This window comes from Callospermophilus lateralis, chromosome 13 (genome assembly GCF_048772815.1).
Source record: "Callospermophilus lateralis isolate mCalLat2 chromosome 13, mCalLat2.hap1, whole genome shotgun sequence".
NCBI lineage: Eukaryota > Metazoa > Chordata > Mammalia > Rodentia > Sciuridae > Callospermophilus > Callospermophilus lateralis.
The window spans coordinates 107780252-107805543 of NC_135317.1; the positions used below are offsets into that span (position 1 = coordinate 107780252).

Here is a 25292-nt window from a genome sequence, read left to right on the forward strand (position 1 = left end):
CCCCACAGGTTCCCCAGCCTCGTCGCCCATGCACAGAAAGCCCGCTGCTGAGTCTCGGGCCCACGTTCTTGCGCGGTTTCCGCTCGCTGTCTCAGCTGGGGGAAACCCGAGGGTCGCTCCTGCTTCCCAGCGCCTCCCCTTTGCGGGCTGTCCGGGTGCCTCTGCGGCTCTGCGCTGACCCCGGGCCGCGGGGGCGGCACGTGATCGGGAAACTTTGGCAGCCGCGCGGCGGGCGGCGGAGGCGCGGGCGACGGCCGAGCTCCCCCACGCGGCAGCTCTGGCGGGCGGCGCCCCCGCGCTCGCTGCTGGGCGTGCAGGTCGCCGCGGCTGCAGGGAAGGCGCCGCCGAGCGCCGCGCACAGCCCGCCCGGCTCTCCGGCGCCACCAGCCCCGCGTCGCAGCCAGCCTGGTTCTCCTACGTTCCCAGCCCGGCTCTCCAGCGCGCCCAGCCGGCTCTCCTGCGTGACCACCCCGGCTCTCCTGCGTGGTCATCCCAGCTCTCCTGCGCGCCCAGCCGGCTCTCCTACGCTCATCAGCCTGGCTCTCCTGCGTGGCCATCCCGGCTCTCCTGCGCGCCCAGCCCCGCTCTCCTGCGTGGCCATCCCCGCTCTCCTGCGCGCCCAGCCCCGCTCTCCTGCGTGGCCATCCCCGCTCTCCTGCGCGCCCAGCCCCGCTCTCCTGCACCGCCGGTTCTTCGGCGCGAACAGCCCAGCCATCCAGGGACGCCTGTGCCGCCTGTCGTCGGACCCCTCATTCCGGCCGCTCTTTACTTTCCCGTGCCTGACCTGCATGGGAAGTTGGGGGAAATGGACAGGGTCGTGCTGGGGTGGATCGCTGTCTTCTGGCTAACAGGTAAGAATCGTTTTCCGCGGAGACGAGAACTTTACGTGTATTCCCCCGGCGGTGCGGTTCTCACCCACCCCGGGCTTCTCCTTAGTGACCCTGTCGAAGGGCTTAGCGAGCTGGTGGTAGGTGGGGGAGGGGCCGTGTGTGTGTGTGTGTGTGTGTGTGTGTGTGTGTGTGTATGTGAGATTGGGGGCGGGCGGGGGAGAAGCCCCACGTTTGACTCCTTGGCTCTGGGCCTCTGTTCTTTATGCGTTCCTGTCTCCATACCGCAGTTCTTCCTGGTCTTAGCCTGAGTTTGTGATGCCGAATCCTGGGAAAACCCTGGCTGAAAAAAAGGAGGCTGATTCTTTAAAAAGGAATGATTTTGGGGGAGGTGGGGGACGGGTAGGGGAGTGTCTCCCCAATTCCTTTCTTAGAGAAGGAGGAAGACCCAGGGCATTCTCTGTGACTCCCTGGGCTTCAGGGTTCAAATGAGGAGGATTGGGGAGGACTTGGGGACCCAGGCTTGATTGGTCGTGGAGTTTGGGCCTGGCTCTGTCACTGGTATCATTTGGGGAGTGGTTCCGTGGTAAAAGATAAAGACCCTTTCTAAAAAATGGACTCCTCTCCCCCCCACACACACTCACACACACACACACACACACTCACACACACACACACTCACACTCTCACACACACACTCACACTCTCACACACACACTCTCACACACACACTCACACACACACACACACACACACTCAATAAAGATGCTTTGCAGAGAGTTCCTGAGGCCGCGGCCTTCTCCCCATCCATCGCTGGAGTCCCCCTGGATCCTTGTGTCTTCTTCTCCTTTTTGTGAACTTTCTTCCCATTCTTCTGGGGCTGGGAAAGGCTCCTGGTGGCAGCTAACAACACTATGTCCTACCCCCAAGGGACAAATAGCCTAGGGAGTGACCAGCCCTAAGAGATTGCCAAAACTGCCCTAATGAGGGGTGGGGTGGCTTGGGCTGGGATTTGTTCAAAACCAAGTGGGGACAGAGTGATAGAGAAAACAGCAAGGTGTCAGAAAGGTGACAAGACAGGGTGGGGACAATGAGGGGCAGAGAGGAAAGGGAAAAATAGCACAAACAGGAAGAAGTTTTGCCCCTCTGAGTTGCCACCAAGTCTGGAAAAGAAAATCACATCACCTGGAAAGGGGAACCAGGTTAAGATAGCCCAGGCGAGCCTGAAGGAGGGTGAAATACATTTACAAAGAAAGGCAAATGCTCATTTCTCTTGTTGCAGAATAAGATTTTTGATTGCCTACAATTTTCTTCTATTTCAAATGAAAGGCCCCTAACATTGCTCTTGTGCCCCCTGGGTTTCAGCTGGAGAGGGTACCCTTAGCAGAGCTAGCATCTTATCTTGGCTGCTCTGAGTTCATCCCTCCCACGTTATTCAAATATGAATCATCTCTAATTTCAGGGTTTGGCTGATCCATGCCTCCCCCTCCCCTGGCCTCCCAGCGTTTCCACTGCCACCCTCATGATTCCGCTTCCTTAATTTGTCTCTTCTCAGTTATCATATTCCAGGTGCGCTTAGACCTGCAGCCTGTACCGGCAACTCGCATCTGGGGAGGGGTCCTGAGCCAGAGGAGCTTTTCCAGACCTGCTCCAGAGACGCACTCTGGGGCTGTGCAGGGGATGGGAGCAGCACATCTGGCCTCTCTAGATGGCTATCCGTTTCTTGAGGACTCCTTCCAGTGGCAGGGCCCCGAGAAATCTAGTTCAGCTCTCTTGGTTCTAGAAAAGGAGGCCCAGGGAAGCAGCAGGCACCCAGCACAGGGGTCATTGGAACTAGACTGCAGTTTTCCCAGCCGGAACCTCGGCCGGTCCTGTTGCACTCTCCCCTTCTGCCTTCCTGGGTGGTTGGAGGGGTTTGTTCAATCTGTGCTTGAGGAGGTGATGCCTGTACCTTCTGCCCTCCGCCCCTGGAGAGGCTGCTCCTACCTGGCAGCAGGCAACAGGTTCCTATCAGGCCACCTCGGCAGTCAGATGGCTGGGGCTGCTTTGCTGTTCAGGGAGGGTTGCTCCTTCCAAGCCAGTGGTCACCCCGGGCACCCTCTCCTCCTTCGCTGGTGTCAGAGGTGCCCAAGGACAAGCTGTCTCTCAGCCTGAGCCAAGGAGAGGAGCTAACGATGGCGTCTGGGGAGGGGGGTCGAGGAGAGAAGAGCAGTGGAGGATGAGTTGGAATCAGACTCATTGCTCACAGAGAGACCATGTGAGGAAAGGTCGAAGATTTTAGTCTAGCCCAATCAATGAATTCTCTCTTGAGGGGGTGGTAGAAAGGGAGGGAGAAAGGAAAAGACGGATTAAAAATGAGACAGAGAGCCAAGAAGAAAGCCACATGGTCCTGCCTCTCCTCCCTGTCCCACCCTCCCCCTCCCTGTCCTCTCTCCCTCTCTCCCCGCCCCTCCCCCTGCAGGCTGAGCAATTTCCAATCAACACTTCAGGTTTCCCCCTCGGGCTCTAGCAGCTCCTTCCTTCTCTCTCTGCTAAAATTCTGAATTTCTTCCTGCTACATATTTAGCCTCATGATTTCTTATTGTCATTGTGATACTGCTTCCTGCAGTAGATTGATTTTGCTGTTGTTGTTTTGGAAAAACAGAATGCTTACCAGCTGCCATTTTAGCAACAGGTGCCCTCTAGCTACAAGGCTTGAAGGAGGGTTCACTCAGGTCTTTGTTCCTGAGTACAGGTGGCGTCTCATCATTCCTGGTAGCAGGGTCTGGGGAAGGGCTGGGGGGGGGGAGGGCATCCGTGTGTTTCCTGGAGACATTGGCGGGTGTCTGAGATGAAGATTGCCTGCTCTGTCAGCATTTCTTGTAGCAGCCTTGGTGTCGTTCATTCATGTGTCCCTCCATTCTGCAAGCTTGTGTTAAATTCCTGTGGCTTCTAAGCCCCATGATAGGTGCTGAGAAGGAAGCACCAGAGGACACAGTCAGTGGCCTCCAGCGAGGGTTGTAACCTAGTGTTCAGGCATTTTGTTATGGTGATTGATGGTCCCTGACGGGCGCCACCTCGGTGCTTCAGGCCAGCATCCGGGAGGCACAGCAAGGCCACACTAGGGGTTCCTGCCCAGATCAGCTCTCAGAGGAGGCGATGGTCAATGAGGGCTTTTCCTCAGGCAAAGTTAGTGGGCTATTCCCACATCCTGGTCATTGTGCTGGAGTTAACAAGATAGACAGGAAACGGCCACTGCCTTCTAGGAGCCCAGTGTGGTGGTGTAGGTAAGGGTTGTAGAATTGTGGACACTCAAGTATCCTATTGTGGTGGGAAAGCAGCAATAGAGACCTGCACTAAGTATTGTGAGTGCCTAAGGGGCTCCTAACCCAGCCTCAGGGGCAGGAGGTATTGGGTAGTGGTCATTTCCTGGTCCCTTTTGCCCTCGGGTGGTGGTCTGGTGATGGTGAGGACTGGTTTGAGGGTGGAGACAGAGTGGTGTGGAGATGGAAGTGTTGCTTTTGGAGACTTCTGACACCAACTTCCGTGCTCTCCTGGCCTACCCTGTATCCCTTCCAATTTCTCTCCCTCCCGTATTCTGCTTTCCTCCACAGAAGTGACCTGTTCATACCAGGACATCTTCCTTTGATGCTTTTAGCACAGCCGTCCTCATGCCCACCATCCCCCAAGTGATGTTTCTCGCTGGGTTCGGAGGAGGTTGTCTCAGTGTCACTCCCTACAATTTGGACGTGTGCTTTGAAGGGTGGTGGCCTCATCCTGATTGAGGACTGCACTAGCAGTCTAGGTGAGGTGCTGCTAGTGCTGGGCTCAGAGTCTTAGTGCCATACTTAGTGCTTGGTTAGTGGAGAGATCCCTTGCATGGGAGATGTGGTTTAGATTCTAGTCCCAGCTCCTCCTTAAGCCACAGTAGGCTTGTATCTTGGTCTTGAAATGTGAGGAATGAGGTGTTTTTTGAGGTTACTTTTACTTCTAAGATTCTGAACTTGTCTCCCTTTAGTTTAGACTGGAAATCAGAGCTTGAGTGACAGGCCCATTCTTCCTTTCCAGGGCAGAGCCATCAGGGGGCCTCCGCTTTCTTCAGCCTTTTCAGTCCAGTTAACAACTGGAATGAAAAACACCAGCTAGGAAAGGCCTTTCAGAACAGATGGAGTCGCTCCCAGTGCTCGGTGGACAGGAGAGCGTCCCCTCGGAACAATGAAGTGTGGTCCTGTGGGGGCTGGTGAAGTAAGACAGATGGGACGACTGCTTGTCCAGCCAGCACGGATCTAGAGTGTCCCAGTCTCGTTTCGTTGAGGTAGGGTCTTGCTATGTTGTACAGGCTGGTTCTGAACTTGTGCGCTCAAGCAATGCCCCTGCCTCGGCTTCCCAGTAACCGGGACTTCAGGTGTGCACACCGGGCCCAGCTCCAGTCTCAAATTTTTGCTCCAGGGCTCACTTACTCTTCACTCCTTCCAACTTCTTTCCTCCAAGCAGGAATACAAAGGAAGATGGTGTGGTGGTGGGTTGTTCTTATTTACCAGCTGTAATGTGTCTCTCTGTGTTAGGTGATGTTCCTGCGCCTTATCCCATTTGAACCTTCAAAGTGAGGCGGGCACTGCCTACTTACACCACAAAGACAGAGGCTCAGAGGAAAGAAGGGACTCGTCCAAGCTCATGGTATCTTGCTGATTAAAAGCACAACACAGTGTCGTGGACTTAATGTGACCTGGTTGTTTTTAGTGTTTGAATCCAAGAGAAAACATATTTTCTGGTGGAAGTGGATCAATCTAGAAGTCTTGATTGAAGAGAACATATACAGTATCTATTATGGCACGTGGGGTCCTGAGGCTTAGAGTTGGTAGAAGTCAGGGGAGTAGAGCAGGGGAGAGTGAGGCAGGATGGCGGGTCATCTCCCCCAGAGGAGTGCTGAGTGCACGGGAAAGGGGCAAGTGAGTGGGCAGTGCTCCGGCAAGGCACAGGAGGGCAGGCTGTGCTGCTGGCCACCTGGGACCAGGCTGGTGCTGTGCACCCAGGAGCCACGCGGGGTATGGCTGCTGCATATGTGCGCTTAAAGTCTTAGTCTTTGAGACCATTTTTGGCTCTCTGAAAATGAAAGAAGGTATTTTGGATGACTAGAGTTCTTTATGGGCCAAGAAACGAGGAGGAACATGCTCAGAAGAACATGCTGCTTCTTCTGTTCCCTTCCAGCATCTGGAGCCCTGCAGCAAGCAGCACTCTGAGTTGGGGGCAGGACCCCCTTCCATGCCCTTGCACCCAGAGGCAGACTCAGAGGCAGTGAGGGGAGGAAGGAGGCTCTACGGGGCTTGGGTTGAATGATACCTTGATATAATTTTCTTTGGCTTTAAAATAGAAAGCTAACCTACTTATCATGTTGTTGTGATAATTAAAATGAGATTGTGTAAAACTCCTAGCACGATGTTAGACACACAGTAGGCCCTCAGTACTTATGAACCTAGGTGAGGCACATTAATCAGCATTTTGACACAGGATCAAGCAATTCCAAAATCTCAAAAGCTCACAGCCCCCTGTACTTGTTCTTGCTCATGTTGCGGGAGAGCTGCAGTCCACTGCGGGCAGCTGTGGGTTGGCGAGGCTTGGTGGAGTTGGCTCAGTTCCAGCTGTCTTGTTCTAAGACCCTGGATACAGGACAGCCGCTATCTGGGCAGGTTGCTCTCCTGGTGGAGGGCAAATGCTTAGGAGTGTAGGCTGGTGCAGAGTCAAGCCACACACGTACCTCTGAAGGGACTGCCTGGTGGCTCCTATGGCACATCTGCTCCCGTTCCACTGGGCAGAACAAGTCATGTGGCTGAGCACAGTCTATGGAGTGGCAAGGGTGTTCTGCCCACAGAGACCAGTGTGAGCGTGTCAAACAGTCCAGTACTTACTTTGCCCCAGAATCCTGCAGAAGGAGCTTGTTATTGATGGAGGACATAGAGGATTAAGCAGGACATTCTCAGGCCAGGGGACATGATTCTGTGGGGCCGCCATGGTTTCAGTAAGAGCAACTCCTGAAGAGTAAGTAGGTGTGAGCGGGGAATGACTAGGAGGGAAGGGAGATCGGCAGAGGGCACAGAAGGCACAGGAGCCAAGAGTCAAGGACGTGGTGCCTTCTGGAAACTAAGTAGGGTGGAAGCAGTTAGTGTGGCAGGAGGAAAGGCTGAGCAGCTCCTTCGTGCTCCTGGAGGCTGCAGGGTGACTTTGAAGAGCCAGAGCCAGGGAGTGTGCAGGCAAATGTGCGTTTTAGGAATGTTGCTGACCCTGGAGCAGAGAGTGAATTGCATGTGGGTGGGACTTGCAGCAGAAGCCAAGTAAGAGACCCTTGCAGAAAGCAAGGCAGGGTGCGCAGGACCCTGAGCCCTGGCCGTGCAGCAGGGATGAGAGGAGGGGAGGTGACGGAGAGGGAGGAGGCAGGACTGGCTGGTTATGTGGTGGTTGAAGGGGAAGAAGGGTCAAAGATGCCTCCAGTTTCTGGCTTAGGATTTCTGGGGCTCCCACTTGTGGGCATGAGTTAATTCAAGAGAACATCCCAGGGAGGGAGATTAAGGCCTCCCTCCTCTGCACCTCCATCCCTCCTTTCCTGCCTCCCTCCTTGCCTTTGCTCCTCGTTTCTTTTCTTTCTCTTCATTATAGTCCAAGCTCCGTAGCGAAGAGACCCTACAGTACAGTGAATCACACAGAGTACTTGATTTCTCTCTTGGTTCCCATCCGTGGGGACAAGTCCTCCATGCCCACTGTGTGGCAACCCGGACCGCTCTGGTCACAGGCACTTCTCAGCTGGAGGAGCAAGTGAGGCAGAGCAGGGGCAGCAGTGTTGGAGAGGTGGCCTGGAATCTGCACACATCTCTTCTGCTCCCCTAGCTGTGTCCTGAACCTAGTCACATGGCCACGGTCAGCTTCAGGAGGGGCCAGGAAATGCAGTACTTGGTTGGCTTTTCTGGCCAGATTAAAACCTGGGATGTTCTGTGACTGAAAGGGGACAGGGAGATGGTCGTCTCCATTCTGAGTGGTTGAGTGAGGTACTTCTGTGACTTCCAGGTGGGCAGCGAAGGTGTATAGTGGGGTCTAGAACTCGGAGGAGAGATCTAGACAGGAAATACAGATGAGGAGCTGATAAAGATCCTTAGGAACCTTCTTATAGGAGTTTTTTTTTTCCGGTTCAGATGACTGGTCCATCCCAGAAATCCGATCCACTGAATGAACCAGGACAGTTTCCCAAGTACCTCTGCCCTTTAGAGTAAGGACTGTCCCCCTTAGCACTGGCTTGCTGCCATTGGAGCAACAAGAAGGCCAGGGAGACCTTCCAAGAGCTCACTTCAGGTCTGTGGGGGGCAGGCACACCCGACAGAAGATCTGTTCCTGACTTACCCACACAGTGGTGGTGGAGACTGAGGCGGCATGGTTCAGTAGGACACAGACAGATGAGCTGGATGGACACAAGCTCTGTGAGCACTGGTGCCAGAGGTATTGGAGCAAATGGTGGCCAGGCCATGAGCAAAGCCCACCTGGGCAAGGGCAGCACCGGCATCTACCACATCCTTATGGGAAAGGGGACATACTGCTGCCCTTCGGAACTCTTGGAGAGAACACACACAAGGATGCTATCATGTATTTTAGGTCTCAGAATGGAATCCATCTGTTACTTGACCTGAGACCGAGGTTCAGGTACCGTGGTAGCAAACAAGAGAAACTGATTCTGGCCAGGGCAGGAATTGGCCGGAAGGAGGGTGGTTAACTCAGAGGATCAATGCTGGAGATTAAGGCCCAAAAAATAGGCAGACACTAGGCAGTGCTTACTATTCTAGTAAAGCCATTTATGTTTTAACCCAAGTTAATGAAGAACACGGACAGTTCCTATTTCTGGAGGAAAACAAGATTCAAGCTGCCTGTTCTTTGCCTTCACACCTTCAGCCTATAGGTCAGCCTAGTCCCCATCTCGACAGTCACTGCATTAAAGGATGCTCAGACCCTTCCCCTGTTGGAGGGTGGCCTGGTCCTGGCAGAGAGGCTAGCCCACCTCTTACACTTGGAAAAGCTACCCAGTCATTATTTCTAAAAGATGCTTTAGGAAGTTGGAACAACATGTTAAAAGTGCAAAAATGGAAGATGAATTTCTTAAAGAAGTCTTAACTCAAAGGCAGGAAAAGGAAGGATTGTATTGTCATACTGCGTAAAGAAATATCTTAGTTGTCTGAAGACCAAGATATCCTGGGGAATGAGCAAATTTGTCACATTCTGCTTTGGAAACTTGAGCTAAAGGATGGGTGAGCTTTATACAAAATTTCTAAAGATGCCTGTCTCTAACAATAATTTCCATGACCTTTAGCAGCAGTCTTTGTTTCTCTAAAATGGGGCTGTGGTTATAGATCTGCCTCTCAAAGGTGCTGGCAGGAAGAGCTTACAACTAGTGGGGAAAGGAATGGCTTTGAAAAAAATGAAAGTGCTAAAATAAGAACAGCTTTGCCTTCACGTCTGCTTTGTTATTCTTGCAAGAACACAGTTCGTCATATATAGAGTCCTTTGGAGAACTGGGGCAGGGCCTTATTTTACCACTCGCAGGGAGACCTTGCTGCCCTGGGGGATGACCTTCCCCAGCCGGGGATCCAGCTACCCCTCCACTGCCGAGGGGGCTGCTGCTCCCCGCTCCCACTTCCCACTCTGCCTTCAGGCAGCCCCCGGGGGATGGCCAGAACCCTCTCTGACTCTGGGTCCACCACAAAGAAAAGCCTCCCAGGTTCATTTCTTCATTCACAGAGTCATGCCACGGTTTTTGACCTTCAGCAGCCCCCTCAGCAGTCTGCGGGGAGCTGGACTGGTCCATGCCCTCAGGGACTTCATAGTTAAAAACCTAGTTCATATTAAATTTCTCAAGATCAGGGGCTGGTCTTATGTCTGTGTTGCCAGAACTTAGGGTAGAGTTTAAAAATGTCATTGATTGAATCAAAATCAGAGTCTTCCTGGGGATCGGGGCATAAGGAATGAAGTCGTTTTTGAAGGAGGACTCCCTCCTCCCAAGCACAGAAAACCACTCAGGGTCTTCAGGTGCCATTCAGGCTGCCTCTGATCAGGATTTCATTTTTAAAAGACCAACAAAAACAACACCACCTTCGTTTCAGAGGTCTAATGTGTACAGAAGTGCTGTGTACACTATGATCCTATATTTCACCTCTTCTGTCTCCTGCTCTCTTCTCTAAACTGCCTCTCTGGTTTTCTGGAACGATGCTGTAGTTTGGAGGATGAAGGACAGATTTTTTTCTGCACCTCTGCAGATCTAGTAAGAGCTTTGAGACTCGAGTTCCTAAGCTTGGCCTGGTGGGCCTCAGTGGTGCGGCCCTCTTGCTGCACAGCCTGTGGTCCTTGGGCAAGGCCCCCAGTGCCTCTCTCCCACTCCCAGGAGCGTCTTCAGTTACACGCCTGACGTTTCCCCAGTGACGTTTTCCCACACACCTGCAGTCCAAGGACAGAAGTATTTCAGTGTGGCTGGAGTCCGCGTGGGCTAGGTCCCAGAGCAGGCCACCTGAGCCTGGTCAAGGTGTGTGGGTTTTGTCCTGGAGGAACTGGGGAGTCAGTGAGACCTTAAGGCAAGAAACTGAACTGACATGATTGGACGATATGTGCTTTCAGAAGAAGACTCTGGGAAAATGCGGACAGTGGTCTAGCCTGGAAGAGGACAGGAAAGCACTGGTGGTGGTGAACTGTGAAGTGAGGAGGAGGCTTTGGAGCCCATCAGCCGGGATTCCAGCCTGCCACCTGCTGCCCTGAGATGCTAGGCAGGACAGACACATTTGCTCAGCCTCGGTGTCTTCATCTGTAACAACGCAGGGCCTGCTTTACAGGACTGTTTAGAGAATTCATTAAGATGTAGTGTGACTAGCATGGGCAAGGCCCTGAGTTCTGTCCCCAGCACTGAAATAAAAGAAAACAAATGCTACGAGAAGTTTAGCACAATCTCAGACACCCATGAGGTGCTGACAACTATTGTCAAGGAAGAGAAAATAGGAACCTGATTTAGGGAGTGACAGTGGGACAGGGAAGGATCGCTCGAGAGAGACTGAGACTTGGTGACCACCTGAATATAGTCAGATGGAGATTGTCCAGGCCAGGATTTATCTGGGGCCGCAGGGTAAATGGAATAGGCCAAAGAGCTCAGGAGGAGGCGGAGCTCCTGAACAAGAGCTGGTGGAGAGAGATGATCAGTGAGGCTTACCCATGTTCCACTGGAAGCACTTGTCGACAAACCAACGAGGCTTAAGGGACTTGAGGTGTGGGACAAAGCTGGTAGTTGGAACCACAGGGATGGACTCAGCTTCTTAGATCCGATGAGCAGCTTGGCCTAACAAAGAGGCGGGAACTTTTAGATCCATCCCTCTGGCCTTCAGTGGTAGTTATGCTTTTGTATCAGCCTGTATAGTTTCAAGCATAAGAAGTATTACATTTTTTGCTTCTGGAAAGTATTGGAATAGGGAAAAGATATATTTTAAAAGCTCCAAAGAGTCAGGACCCAGCTCAGCACACGGACGCAGTCCCAGCAGATCTCTTGGGAATGGGAGCCAGAGAGAGGGTGTCTCCAAGTCAACCCTGAGTGTCCCTGGGAGACTGGAAATCCTCATCCAGTCAGCCCTCACCCCTGAAGAGCCAGGTCTGTGAATGGGGCAGAAGTCCCCCGAGTCGGGTGGATCACAGCATTGAAGTTGGGTCAGTCCTGCATGAGGCCTACGGGGAGCAAGATCCAACCTTCAGGAGAGGGGCTGGTCCAGGGCTCCAGGAAAGCAGGCTGGCATTCAGGGCAAGGCTCTGTCCCGGTTGGGGGATGGGGTTGCACATCAGGACACCAAGGGGAAGCAGCTCCATGTAAGGTGGACATAGGTTGCAGGAAAGAGGTGCTGCTTGGGGTACACGAGACCCAGTCTCTCCCCAGGAGTCAGGGCAGGGCCAGAGCCATTCCAGCCCCATGCTAGAGTGGGAGGTGGGGAGGTGGAGGCCAGGCAGGCTAGCACCCTCATCCACTGTCCTGTCACAGTGCCCCTAGGGGGAGTGGGCATGATGTCACTCACGGTACTAGGAGGAACGCGAGTCTCATGGGGATGGGGTTCGTGGTAAGCTTGGTCGGCAGGCTTGGGATTGGTTGGTCTTACAGCTTGAGACCTGAAGCACCAGGCGGGGATCGGCAGTTTTAGCTGGTTCTTCTCTCTGTGGTCCTCACAGATCCAATAAGCTGCCATCTACTGAATCCCTAGCCCTGTTCTCCAGTTTTTCAGATCGCTCCTTGGTGTAGTCCATTTGTATAGGTGCGCACGCGTGTTCACATACGTGTGTGTGCCCATACGCACACATACACACACAGGGCACTCTCCCTGGTTTCCGGGGTGCCTGAGCAATGTGCGGTGAGAAGCACAGCGGGACACTGTCCCCGTCCACTCCTAATGACGAGGTCCAGCGTTGCTGGGCCGTTCCTGCCCGTCCCGCCCCGTTCACACTTCCTATCTCACCTGGGCAGCTTGCTTGCCCCGCTCTGGGTTCACAGCTTCATGGAAGTCAGAGGCTACTCTTGACAGCCACAGCAACAACGGCAGCAACCAGATTTATTGAGTCCTTCCTGTATACCAGGCATTCTCCTAAGTATCTAAGATAGCATGTCGTTTAACCCTCAGACGACTCCACAAGGTGTAACTGTCATTCTGGTTTCCCTCCTGAGTTGACCAGTCAGCCTGAGGCTGATACCTTATAAGGTGGACATAGGCTGGAGTGGTTGTTGAGAGCCACAGCTGAAGGGGCCCCAGCAAACTTCCAGCTGCCAGCAAACTTCCAGCTGCCAGCTGATGATTGGTTCACAGCAGCCCCAGCAAACTTCTAGCTGCCAACTGATTGGCTCCTCTGTGGTGATGCTCATTGGGCTGTTTCCCTGCCCTTTCAGACCACGGAGCTGCTCATTGGGGGACTTTTTTGGCTCCGCCCACACGACCCAGCCAATCGGCCTCAAGAGCAGGAGGAGTTGGGGAGGTTGAGAGGCTTGTGGGAAGCCGGTGGTGGCAGTTGGGCTCTGAAGGTTTTCCTGAGGAGCTGTGTGGTTTGGTGTGTGTGGTTCTAAAAATAAAGTTTGTTTCTTTTGACAAGTGGCTCCTGAATTGTGCCCAGCCAGACTGCGGCATTTGGTGGCCCATACAGGGATCGAACCCGCGACCTTGGCGTTATCAGCACCACAGCTGGAAGTTTGCTGGGGCCCCTTCAGCTGTAGCTCTCAACAAGTGGTAAGGCCTGGGTTCTCATCCAGGCCTGACTCCAGAGTCTGCGCCTTTAACTGTCATGCTGCAAAAAAGCAAATGTTGCTGAGAAAGCAGTCCTTATTCTTGGGAGTGCAAGTCTGTGTCTGTCATGGAAGAGGCTGAGGACTGACTAAAGCTAGTTAATAATTGCTTGAGAGTCCAGTGGCTTGCTTGCTCAATGCCTAATCTCATTAACAGAGAACATAGCCAGGGAGGAGGCTATTCTTCATAGTCATTTAATGAACAAAACCCCAACTCAACTCTCGTTCTCAACATAAACAAATGAATGATAAAGAACATTTAACCCCGAACCACACTGTATGGGGCACCTGTCTCCTTTGCTGGTTTATTTGTCCTGGGAAGCCTAAGAACTCTGCTTTACCCATGGAGCCTCGTAGGGAGCGGAGCAGAAGGGAGATGGCCAAGTATAGAGTGTCCCCGGGACAACGCCTGTGACTGATCATCCAGCCCAACCGCTCTGACTGAAGTCGCTTCACCTTCCTGTTCCTTTTTATCATCTGAAAAATTGGGCTGTGAATAAAGATTCGAAGAAGAATCACAAGACTGAAAATCAGTGTAAAAATCAGTGCAGTAGAATTTAAGGAGAAACTGTGCAGACGTGTGTTTTCCTAACGCAGCCTTGTGAGTCAGGAAGAGCAGAATCAGACCGCAACATCTGGGGGTGTGAAGGGGAGCGTGGGGACTAGTTTCCAATCTGTTTAACGTGCCCATATTCTAAGCTGGTGGTGGTGGGTGGTCTTTGGGATGCAGGAGCTTCAGAACGGGAGGTGGGGAGGTGAGGCAGGGTACACTCTCTTCTGCCTTCTATCTGGGTCAGCGCCCTCTGTGGAGTCCACTCTGTGGAGTTGCCTGATGAGGTCACATTTGCTAATGACCTGGGGGTGGGCATTATGATGATCACGAGTCTCAGATTGCTCTGTGGACATCACCAGGGCCTCAGGACTAGCACGTGGCCAGGAGACGGTGGGAGCCCCGCCTCTGCTACCAACGCTCTTCACTATAGTACACGGTGGTGGCTCATTAACCAGCTTCCCCGGAGAGTCCTGGACATGCTCCTGTAGCAGTCGCCCATTGGCTCATCCGTTCCCCGGGCAGTCACAGGTAGCTGTAGAGCAACTGCTAGGTACAGAAGGCTGAGATCTGGTACATCTCAAATCCTTGTGTTCACTTCCAGGTTGCATGGAATGGAGAAGCCTTTCTAGAAGGGGAATTAGAATCTAGGTTCTCGTTGTGCTTTTCATTGAAGAGAAACTCTGGGCTGGAAATCAAAAGACCTGAGATGTGTTATCTTGCCCTGGTGGAGGGAGCCTCAGTGAGGGAGTGGCTTTGTGGGATGTCATCGTGGGCAAGGACAGGAGGCACCTGAGACAGCAGACCTTGCTCGGTGTCCCAGGTCCCCACTGCAGGTCTAAGGCAAGACTCTGCCTTGGGTGCCTGCGTCCACTTCGGAACCTCGTCCCTCTGTCTTCAGATCCCATTTTTCTGCCTCTTGTCATATTTCAATTTCTGCTTCTAACAGATGTTCCCAAGCTGGAAACTCTCCCACACAACTGGGAACCTTCTGGTCTTGTTGCCTGGGACGTCTAAATCTTATGGTCAGGTTCATACTGGCCCTTCGTCTCTTGGACACTCTGCTGATCTCTCACTCACCGATGTTTCCATCTTGCTTAGTCACCAAGCCTCAGGTTGGATCTTTTTGCCACTTAAACTTCTAATCTGCTTTTTAGTTCTTCTTTTGGCTACCCTTCAAAGCTTTTGGACTTAGTCTACTGCCTTTGATCTGAAATAAAGACTTCTCTTCTCCTTCATCTCTGTTCGCTTTACTTGGTCACCAGCAGGAAGGGAAGTCACCTCCTCTTCAAGTCACACTTCCTGGCTTCTTTTTCACTATTTGTGGAACATATGTTGAGTATCTGTGGACTTCATAAGCCAGGGCAGCAAGGTAATCACCCTTCTTACCTGAAAGGGAATGAAAATAAATAATTGCAAAATTATTGTGATAAATGTCTAGAAGAGAATGCTGAATATTCTGATGCCACAAAGGAGGACATGAAAAACTGGGTTGGTCAAGAAGCCTTTGAGCTGGGTTTTGAAGGATGCAGAAGAGTTTCCCAAGAAAGTGGGGAAAGCATTCCAGAAGCAGGGAACACCGTGTGTACAGGCCTGGAGGTGTGAGAGAGTGCGTCCCTCGGGGAAACTGATAGGCATTTGATTGATACTCCTGGAGCCTGGTGCCAAAGTAGAGGTGCTTCAAAGAGCTGAGGCTGAAAGGGGAAGAGGAAGCAGGTGGGGAGCACCTTAGATGCTTTGCTGAGGGTCCTCAAGGTCATAGAGGAGGGGTGGAGCATTTCTAAGAAAGAGAACCAACTGTCAGATTTAGAAAGGTTACCTGGATTTTAGCAAGGAGGACGGTCCGGATGTAGACAGGGGGATGCAGGGAGATCTGACGGAGGTTTTCATCATCTTCTAGGCAAGAAACAGAGGCCCAAGCAAAAGCATGGGAGTGAGGTTAAAGAGGAGAGGGGAAACCTTAACAATGTTAACAGATCACGATGGCTAGACTCAGTGACCGACTGGACATAGGGAGTGAAGTAGGTGTCTGGAAAAGACCACCAGGTGGACCTGGATGCCATCAATTCCAATGGAGAAGATGGGCAGGAACGGTTGGGGCAGTAAAGTGGGAAGGCGGTGGTGGGCAGCCGGCTGTGGCCCTATGTGGACATGCGTGTTCTGTTTTGCAGCTGTGACCGAAGGTCTCCAGGTGACAGTGCCCGACAAGAGGAAGGTGGCCATGCTCTTCCAGCCCGCGGTGCTTCGCTGCCACTTCTCCACCTCCTCCCATCGGCCTGCTGTCGTGCAGTGGAAGTTCAAGTCCTACTGCCAGGATCGCATGGGGGAGTCCTTGGGCATGTCTTCCCCTCGGGCCCAGTCACTCAGCAAGAGGAACCTGGAATGGGACCCCTACTTGGACTGTTTAGACAGCAGGAGGACAGTCCGAGTGGTGGCTTCCAAACAGGGCTCCACTGTTACCCTGGGAGACTTCTACAGGGGCAGAGAGATCACCATTGTTCACGGTACGGATGCCCTTGTCCGGACTCTAGGAAAAGGGAGGGAGGTCAGTTGCATTCTCCACTGACACAAGGGGACACCAGCCCCTGAGATCCCACTTTATAGGAGGTGGGAGCATGAAGAGACCTAGCAGATTGCTCTAGGGGAAAGTGGCTGGGCATCGGCGGGCGGGTGCAGCCTCCAGAGAGCACAGAGGCCTGCTGAGGACAGTGCTTAGGTCGGAGCTGAGTCAGAGTCGGTTCCAGTGAAGGAACTTCAGTCCCATGTCCTAAGCCTCGACAGCGCCTTTTTTGGCCCTTTCCCAGCCTGGGAAGAAGCAGACTTTGCTAAGAACCTCCTCCCCAGGGAGAAGGGAGGTCGCACACAAGTTGCAGAGCCAGGGGACGTGTGGCCTGAGCCCCGTGGGTTTTTGTATCAGTTCCACCCTGTCTCCTGCTCCCTAAGTTTTGGGATAAAAAAAAAGTTCCAGGAGTCTGATACAAGCTGTTTGATTATTCAAACTGTGAAGAATTCCTATTAGATCAGCTGATTTCTAGGAGTCCAGGGTTATTCTGGAACTTGTCCGTCTCTCGGGGCCTCTGCAGGCCTGGGTGGAAGCCATCCCTCCCACAGCTGGAGCGAGACGCGTCTGCACTGTCTCTGGTTATCACCTGAGGGAGGCCAGGTTTTGTTATTGTTTTGTTGGTTTTGTTTTAAATAAAGCGAACGTCTTTCAATCGCCATCCAGGCAGATTCAGAGAACACTGCGACGCCTCTCCCGTCCCCAGTTGCTCAGTGCTTTCCTTGCTGAGGACAGAGTTTGAGAACTGGGTCCTTCTTTTGTGACAGATGCAGATCTTCAAATTGGGAAGCTCATGTGGGGTGACAGTGGGCTCTATTACTGTGTCATCACCACCCCCGATGACCTGGAGGGCAAGAACGAGGACTCGGTGGAGCTGCTGGTGTTGGGTAAGTGACCACCAAGGCCCGGGTTCGCCTGGACACTGTCCCTGTGCTCACATCTCTGCCTGAGCGTGTTGCTGGCTTGCATGCAGCCTTTCTGGTTTGTGCTCAGACCAGCCTGCTTTAGACGACGCGCCTGGGACCAGCAGCTTTATGGTTGTCTTGCTTCCTAGAGGCTGCAGCCCTGGTTAGCCTCAGCCCAGTGTTTTCTCCTCTCTTCCTTTCCTCCTCCTTTCCACTTTACTTTTAACCTGGACTTCGCTGTTACTCTTTACTTGGCCCTTCATCGGTGAACTGTGGAAGCAGCGTAGACACCAAGGAGAGATAGAATTCCTTGGTGTGCGAGTGGCTCTAGTGACCTCAGGGTCCTTCCCACTCACTCCCTCTCCTGAAGACAGTCACAGACGAGGTGGCTATAAACCAGAGTCCCCCAGCAGAGTGTGCATCACACAAAGAACTGTTTGGGAGATGTCCTCGTGTTTAATTGGAAGGCGAATTCTGGAAACCTAAAGGGGTCTGAGTGACTAGGAGCACATAGATTCAATCCTCATTACCGTCAGCCTCTTTGTAACGGAAGGCGTCAGCCTCTTTGTAACGGAAGGCTCCTCCTGATTGGTGGCTCCTTCTCTGTAGAGTCAGGAATGCGCCTGTTCCAGGAACGACCTCCTGTTGACACTGAAAACTGAGTGCATGTTTTGTGTTCTATAGATGTTGGCTGAATAAGAAAATTAGAATAAAGCATACGAAACTGCCTCAAGTGTAGGAGAAGGGGTGATTGAAGACATCCACTTGAAGCAATTTTTCAGAATAAATTACATTTTTTGTAGCTTCCAAGACATCAAGTGACAGCGATTTGGAGAATGGGTAAGGGCGCCTTGTTTTAAAGGCAGTCGAGGTTGAAGATTGATTTTTACCCTTTGTGGGAACCTGAATTGCCAGAAATAAAGTGGCATCTTCTACTTAGAATGTCTAAGCATAGTTTTAATCGCATAACTTTGGCAAAATAATTGTTCTGAAGCCTTAGTGTGCATTTTACAAATTGGACTAAAGGTAACGTTGGGCACCTTGCTAGAAGGCTGACTTAATCTTGGGGCCCAAAATACAAAGCGTAACTGCTGAGACTTTTTTTTATTTCCTTTCAAAAGGAAATAAAAACCGAAAGGCTTATATTAATGTTGCAAAAGAACACAGGAGGCTGAATTTGAGATCTGCTGTGGCTCCATGAATCAGAAGGGAATAAAGAAGATTAATTTTTGCTTAATCACACGACTCTAATAGCCAAGTTTGGAGGAACAAGTGGCTCATTGAGCCTGCAATTAGCTAATTGTGAGCACAGTTATTTGACCAGGCGGCCATTTGCAGAGAAGTAATTGACTGTGAAGGAGAACGAGGCCACAGGTAAGAACCACTTGAAAACATTGGTCCCAGTTGTTCTGCACACAGGGAAACGAACTGAGGGAAAGCAGTCCTCCGAATTCCTGCTGGAGTGGGTGGGAGCATTCTTCCACATCACAGCCCACGAAGCAACTGGGGTCAAGGATGCCGTTCTCAGGGCCAACGGGACCCGCAACTGGTGGGTGAGAGCAAGGCTCAGAAGAGCATGGTCACCAATGGCAGGAGGAAAGATGAAGGGCAGAAATCAGTGCTTACACTGAACAGAATCTTGAGGGGAAACTGGAGAAGCTGCCAATCAAGGTTCATGGCCGGAAAAGCAGCCCAGCTGAGCAGACCCGGGCGAGGGCCGGAGGAGGAACCGCATGGCTCTGCGTGGCCACGTGAGAACGCTCAAGTGGGACTGATGGGTCATGGAAATGTTAGGGCAGCACGACTTAGGTTACCCCTTGAGAGGGCTGGTTGGCAATCTGTGAACATTTCCTGGGTGCATAAAGTACTGAACGCAAAATTGAGCCTGGTTGGCCTTGATACTCCTTTGTAAAAAATTTCAAAACACTGTCCCAGTTTTGAACATCCTAGTTGTTTGGTTGTTGTATCCCGCAGGCCTCTTTGATAGGTGTGTTCTTTTGAGACCAGGAGAGTGACCTCATTTCTGAGGCCAGCCACTAAGGAAATGGAAACATCAGTGGGAAGATAACAGGGGTCCATGGTTGACCAATGACCACATCCATGAGTCACTAGTTCGGTCAGTCACTGAATTTTGTGAGGAATGCTTGGAGGATTTGTTCCAGTGTAGAGGACTCAGAGTGGGGCCATGGAAGATGTCTCCACATATTTGAAGTGACGTTGTTCAGGAGGGGCTGGCAGCACACTGCCTGGCTGGGCAGAAGAAGCTGGGAGTGGAGGTTCAGGGAGGGTCAGCCTCAGGTGAGGAAGGGCCCGTCAGCACCTGGAGACATCTGTACCTGGATCGAGCATCTTGGCAGCAGTGGGCACTATGGAGAGGAAAATCCACTCAACTTAAATAGTTGTGAGCTTTATTTGCAATTCTAAACTGTTGGGTTAAGAAGTAAAAAAAACAGACGTGCTGGTAAATAAGAAGGTGACCCCAGGAAATCCTTCCTCTTTACAGAGATGGACAGGGTTTCAGAACGTAGCGGGTGATGCTCACTCACAGGGACCAGAGGGAGGATGCTGTGGCCTATGCTCGAGAGCCAGGCAGATGTGTGGCCTGGCTGACAGGTCAGGCTAGCAGGACTGGTCTCACAGGGTGTACAAAAGAAACACCTGGCAGTGGCTGGAAGGAGCAGCCACCCTGGTTCTTGGAGATGATTGCAAAACAGGGAGCAGAGAACTGATTAGATTTTGGATGCGTTAGCGATGAAAGAGACAAACTACAGAGACAAACTGGATGCAAAGTTGAGGAGAATTTAGTTTCCTGAGTATATTCCCAAAGGCGAGGCTGGAAAGCTGATGGGCAAGACCGGGAGGTGTCAGGTAGGCAACACTCAGATGTTTGAACTTTGCCGGGTGTGGTGGCGCACACCTGTAACCCCAGCGGCTCCTGAGGCAGGAGGATCCCAACAACCCAGGAGCTGTGACCAGTGAGGAGACACCAGCCACCTCCCAGGAGGCTGTCGATGTTTATGGAGTGGACACTTCATGATCAACATGCACGTGCTCAGCACTGACTCTTAAGAGGCACAAGGTGAGCACAGCTCTGGGGCCTGCCCATTCGCCACGTAAGACACAGGCCCCACAGCGCCTTCATTCTTGGCACCTAGCTAGGCAACGTGGAGAGAAGGAAGCGCAGGAACTGGTCCTGGCCTTGGAAGCACTCAGAGTCAGGGTGCTCCTGGTGCTGTGGGGGAAACCAAGGCAAGACTCACCCAGAACCAAGGTACCACTCTCAGAGCGAGACTGGAACACGAGACCAGCGGGTACTGTCCTGGACCGTCACCCTATCAGCTCTGTGGCGCACTCGGCTCTTCTGCCCATTGTTACTGGAACCTGTTACTCTGATCCTACTGAGGTCCAGGCCTGCTTTCCAAGTGTCAGCGAGACACCACCGCTGTGGTGTCCCATGGCTTCTTATGGGATGTGGCCTAAGCCCCAGTCATTCTCCTGCCTCTTAACCTACTTTTCCACTGTCCTCCTTCTCACGTAGTGGCCAGCTGTGGCTCAGCAAGGTAGAAACGTGTCCCCTGTCTGACCCATCCCTCCTCATTTCCCTTTATACATTACTCACCCAGATCCTCTGCATCCATCTCGGGAATGTTCTAGGTTGCCTGTCCTCAGTTCCCCACGGGCTCAGAAGCCCACACTTTTCACCTGTGCCATGGCAGCAGCCCCGTATCTTACTCCTCTGCTTGGACCTCTCTCTGCGGCATCACTTACCCGCCTGCTGAGCACCGTTCTGATTCTGAGACCTAACTTCACTGTTCTGTTAGGGTTTCTTCACTGGCTCTCAGAGTCTTCAGGATGAAATCCAAACCTCTTTGGTTTTTGGTACCAAGGATTGAACCCAGGGGCACTTAACCACTGAACCACATCCCCAGCCCCTTTTTAGTTTTATTTAGAAACAAAGTCTGCTGAGTTGCTTAGGGACTCACTAATTTGCTAAGGCTGGCTTTTAACTCATGATCCTCCTGCCTCAGGAGCCGCTGGGGTTACAAGTGTGCACCACCACACCTGGCAAAGTCCAAACATCTCAGTGTTACCTGTATGACACCTCATGGTCTTGCCCATCAGCTTTCCAGCCTCACCTTTGGGAATATACTCAGGAAACTAAATTCTCCTCAACTTTGCATCTAGTTTGTCTCTGTAGTTTGTCTCTTTCATCACTAATGCATCTGAAATCCAATCAGTTCTCTGCTCCCCGTTTTGCAATCATCTCCAAGAACCAGGGTGGCTGCCCCTTCCAGCCACTGTCAGGGGGACAGTTTGTTCCCTGCCCTTTCAGATTGTGCATACGTCTACCCATCGATCAGTAGAGTTGTGACTTCTTCTAAGTGAAGAACAACTTTATGAGCTGCTTTTTCTTAAGAGCCCTGGGTTGACTGGATATCCAGATAAGGATATTTTAATTCAGTGTGACCTCTGCTGATCCCAGTGTCAGCACCACTTGAAGAGATACCACTGAGCCCTCCTTACTGTAGTCACCTCTGAGCCAAGCTCGGCCTAGTCACCCGTAAGAACCAAAACTTGTTCCAGTTGTTCTTTGCAGTTCCTCAAATCCCGGTGTAAACCCATAGTAAAGTTCTGATTCTGCTTTTATTTGCTGCCTTCTTTCCCCGGTTGTGAGGAGGTCGGGACTTGCTGCCTACTCACTTCCGCCATTTCCTCCTGGCACCCCACTTGGAATTCTTTGGTTATTTAAATTATTACTAATGATATTTCCTTGGGGGCTATGCTGAAAAGCAGCTGACTTAAGCCAAAAAGGAACTCGTTGGAAGGCTGTGGGAGTTGAAGAAAGGCGGAGACTCAGTCTTGGAAGTCAGGGTAGCACTCATTGCCTCAACCACTGCCGGCTCAGGGTCATTGCTTCATCTTGGCCAGACATGGGTTAGGAGGCGCCTGGGTAGCTCCCTTCCACGTGGTGCCAGTGGTCTACACTTTCCCACTCTTTGGCTCTGCTGTGGGGACCTTTGCCCCCAGCTACAGACACACACGCACACACATACACACACGCACACACATTCTCACTCACTCACAGGAAGGGAGAGAGGAAAGTCACGTGGAACTTTTTAGGGGCCAGAACTGGGAGTTCCAGGAGTCCCACTTGCTGTCATTTTGACTGTGCCCAGGAAGAAAATAAAAGGGTTTGAACACAGTAGTTTCTGCCTTGCCAGAGATGCTCCAGGGCTATGTCACAGGAATTTGTGGGTAATGTCTTTAGGGCTCTGTAGCCAGAACAAAACAGATTTAGATGTCATTCTCTACTCTTGCATTTTCCCACTTGAGAGTCAGTCTTAGGCCAGACAGCCCAATAGGCCCACTTTGGTCAGCTGTCTGCTGCTCAGCCTTGGGAGACAGGGGCTTTGGTGAACCGTCCATCAAGACACAGACAAGAATTAATCCCCTCAAGTGAATTGGGGCACTGTTGAAAGAAAAAAGGAATAGAAGTGGGGCCCAAGAAGCAGTAAATGTTCACCAGTGGTACTACTGACATGGTGTACAGGGAGGGCCAGTCAGAGTTCACAAACTGTTCTGCGATAATCTTGTAAGAGAGGAGGACAGGCATTATTTTGCTCATTTTCCAAACAAAGAAATTAATGTCCAGGTTTTATGACATTAAAAAAAGAACTATAGATAATCAAACCCACGTGTTCTGATTCCTGGACTCATCTCCTTCCATAATACCAGGCAACCTGTGTGTGTGTGGGGGGGGTGGGTGGGGGGCGTTAAGAAGCCATAGAATGAGCTGTGTTTTAACATGTGGCTGCTGCCTGGGGCCATGGGTCAATTTCTATTTGCCCCAGGTTTGTTTCAGCCTTTTACTTTGTTTCTTGGTGAAACTGCCTACAACCATTGACCTAGGCCCTTACTTCAAAGGCATGGCTGTTCCTGTCTGGATTGAATACCTCCCCACTGAGTGTGACTCACCCCTCCTTCCACCCGGTGCAGCTGAACCATCCACAAACTGCTGTGGATGCTTCTTTCAGAGGCTTCAGAAATATCCAAAGATATGAGATTCACAGAAATGGGAGGACAACCACCGATTCAACATTAAACAGGAAAACTATGCCGAACACCCTTCAATGTCTTTTTGATGATTCAGAAGGTAAAGTCATTCTGAAGCTGGAAATGCACACACTGTTTTGGGTGTTTTGAGATGACAGTGACAGATACCTTAGAAATATTTAGACAGCCATTTGGTATCCTAGGGCCAGACCAGTCAGAGGAAGGAGGGGAGCTTCCAGAAATGTGCCACCTGAGATGAGAGGTGCAGGATCAGTGGCAAGGGCAGGCTGTTTATAACCAGACCCATGCCACCGTCTGGATAGGCATCAGATTCCTTCGGTCAGCTCCAGCTGTCAGGAAGAGGACTCACCCTTTCAGGAAGGCTCATGCAGAGAAGTTGTTATTGTAAAATTTAGAAGTAACCTGCTCTTTCTATGAGGGCCTGACCCCATCTTTCTGATGTCCCATCTGGTAGCTTGCTTTTAAGACCTCCAATCAGGAAAAGGGGGAAGGAGCCCCTGCAGAACAGGGGCTGGATGGGCATTCTTGCCTCTGTCCTCTAAGAGGACATCAGCCAGGGGATGTTTAGATTCAGGCTAAGGAGGACATTCCTAAGGGCAGGTTGCACATTGGGGAAATGCAGGATGGCTGAGGGGAACTGTAGACCCCCTTCTCTGGGGAGCTTCGACATGGAACGGGTTCTCCTGTCTGGGGTAGTGGATGAGTGAGATGGCTTCCCAGAGTCTGCTCGGTGATTTTGACTCTATTTGAAAGGTGCACAGATTTCGAGAGTTCATTCTCCTTAGAGGGTATTGCTTAGATACTGAAGCTTGGTTTTATTTTAATATTGTTTCTGTCTCAGAAAAAAAGGATACAAGCTTTTTATCAATATTTCAAACAAAACAGAAAAAAAAAGAAGAAAGCATCTCCTAAAATTTTGCTGTCTATAGTCAACTGTTACATTTTCCAGAACTGGCTTGGTTGCAAAGGAGGGAGGCTCCCCCTGCTCAGGAGAAGTCTTTGCTCAAGTAATCAGGAAGCCGGGGAGTTCCTGGCTTCAGGCATGGCTGAGTGCTAGGCTCTGAGACAGAAACAACAGTAAATAAATAAAAAATATAAATAAATAAAACCAGGCTGTGCCTCCTTCAGGGGAACTCCACATCCCCACCCCCACTGCCCCTCAGGACAGGCAGGCTTTCTCCATGAGGGCAGGACGCCTCCCCAGGTCCAGTGTCCATGGTCTCCGCCCTCCCAGCTCTCTTCCTCTTTCCCTGTGATTTCTTCGAAGTCCTGTTGTGGAGGTGCCTGTGTGCCGGGGAGGAAGCAAGCCTTAAGATCTGAAGGGATGAGGGAAAGGAGTAGCTTCCTAAAGGAAAGCAGGCAGTTGTTTCCAAATGAAGAAGCAGCGCGTGCCAGGCAGGCAAAAACACACACTGGTGCCACGTTGTGGAATGCATCACCAGTTTCTGCTCTGCTTTAGGGCCAAATGCAGCACTAATCCCAGAGGCCAGAAATAGGTATGTTCTCAGCAGGCCCCTGTGAGCAGGCAGTGACTTGGGATTGATTCTGCCCCTCGAATGTGATGCTATGGAGTTACCTTTGCACTCCTGTCTCAGAAAAAAAATGCTTATTATCAATATTTCAAACAAAACAGAAATGAACCAAAAAAGGAAAGCATCTCCTAAAATTTTGCTACCTATAGTCAACATGCTCCTATTTTTTCTTCCATCTCCTCCTGAGACTTAGAAGTACATCATGTATTACCTAGACAAGTAGTGAAGAAATGGGTGGGCATGGGTTGTTGTTGTTGTTTTTGTTGTTGTTCTTAAATCAACCTGTTCACAGTTCTGTGCCTGAAATTGTTATTGTGGTAGAATATAAACTTTTCTGCCCAATAGTGTGAAAAAGCTATTAAGAACCTAATAAGAAGCCAGTGAATTTTTGGGAGAGGTATATCTCAAGAGGTGACTGCAGGGGTGTCTGCAGGAGTGTGTTTGTATGGCTTGCAGAAATGCCCTAGCACCCACCCCTGGACTACCACTGGCTGCCTCCTTTGAAGCCTGTCTGTCACTCTCTGGAGAGTAGTTCAGGCTGT

At 51.4% G+C, this 25292-nt stretch overlaps 1 protein-coding gene across 7 annotated transcripts in view; it reads left to right on the plus strand.

The window, feature by feature from the left end:
- Positions 1 to 714: 714 nt before the first annotated feature.
- The window catches only part of Ildr2 (immunoglobulin like domain containing receptor 2), a 56200-nt gene continuing 31622 nt past the window's right edge, over positions 715 to 25292 (plus strand). For 6 of the 7 annotated variants that reach the window (XM_076832447.2, XM_076832451.2, XM_076832448.2 and 3 more), the window contains exons 1-3: positions 715 to 851; positions 15850 to 16182; positions 17006 to 17125. In XM_076832447.2, coding sequence (XP_076688562.2) covers positions 806 to 851; positions 15850 to 16182; positions 17006 to 17125 — 499 coding nt within the window. In that variant the 5' untranslated portion in view covers positions 715 to 805. Of the gene's footprint in view, positions 852 to 5063; positions 5122 to 15849; positions 16183 to 17005; positions 17126 to 25292 lie in introns of those variants that run through there. The other variant, XM_076832449.2, reaches the window with a different exon arrangement.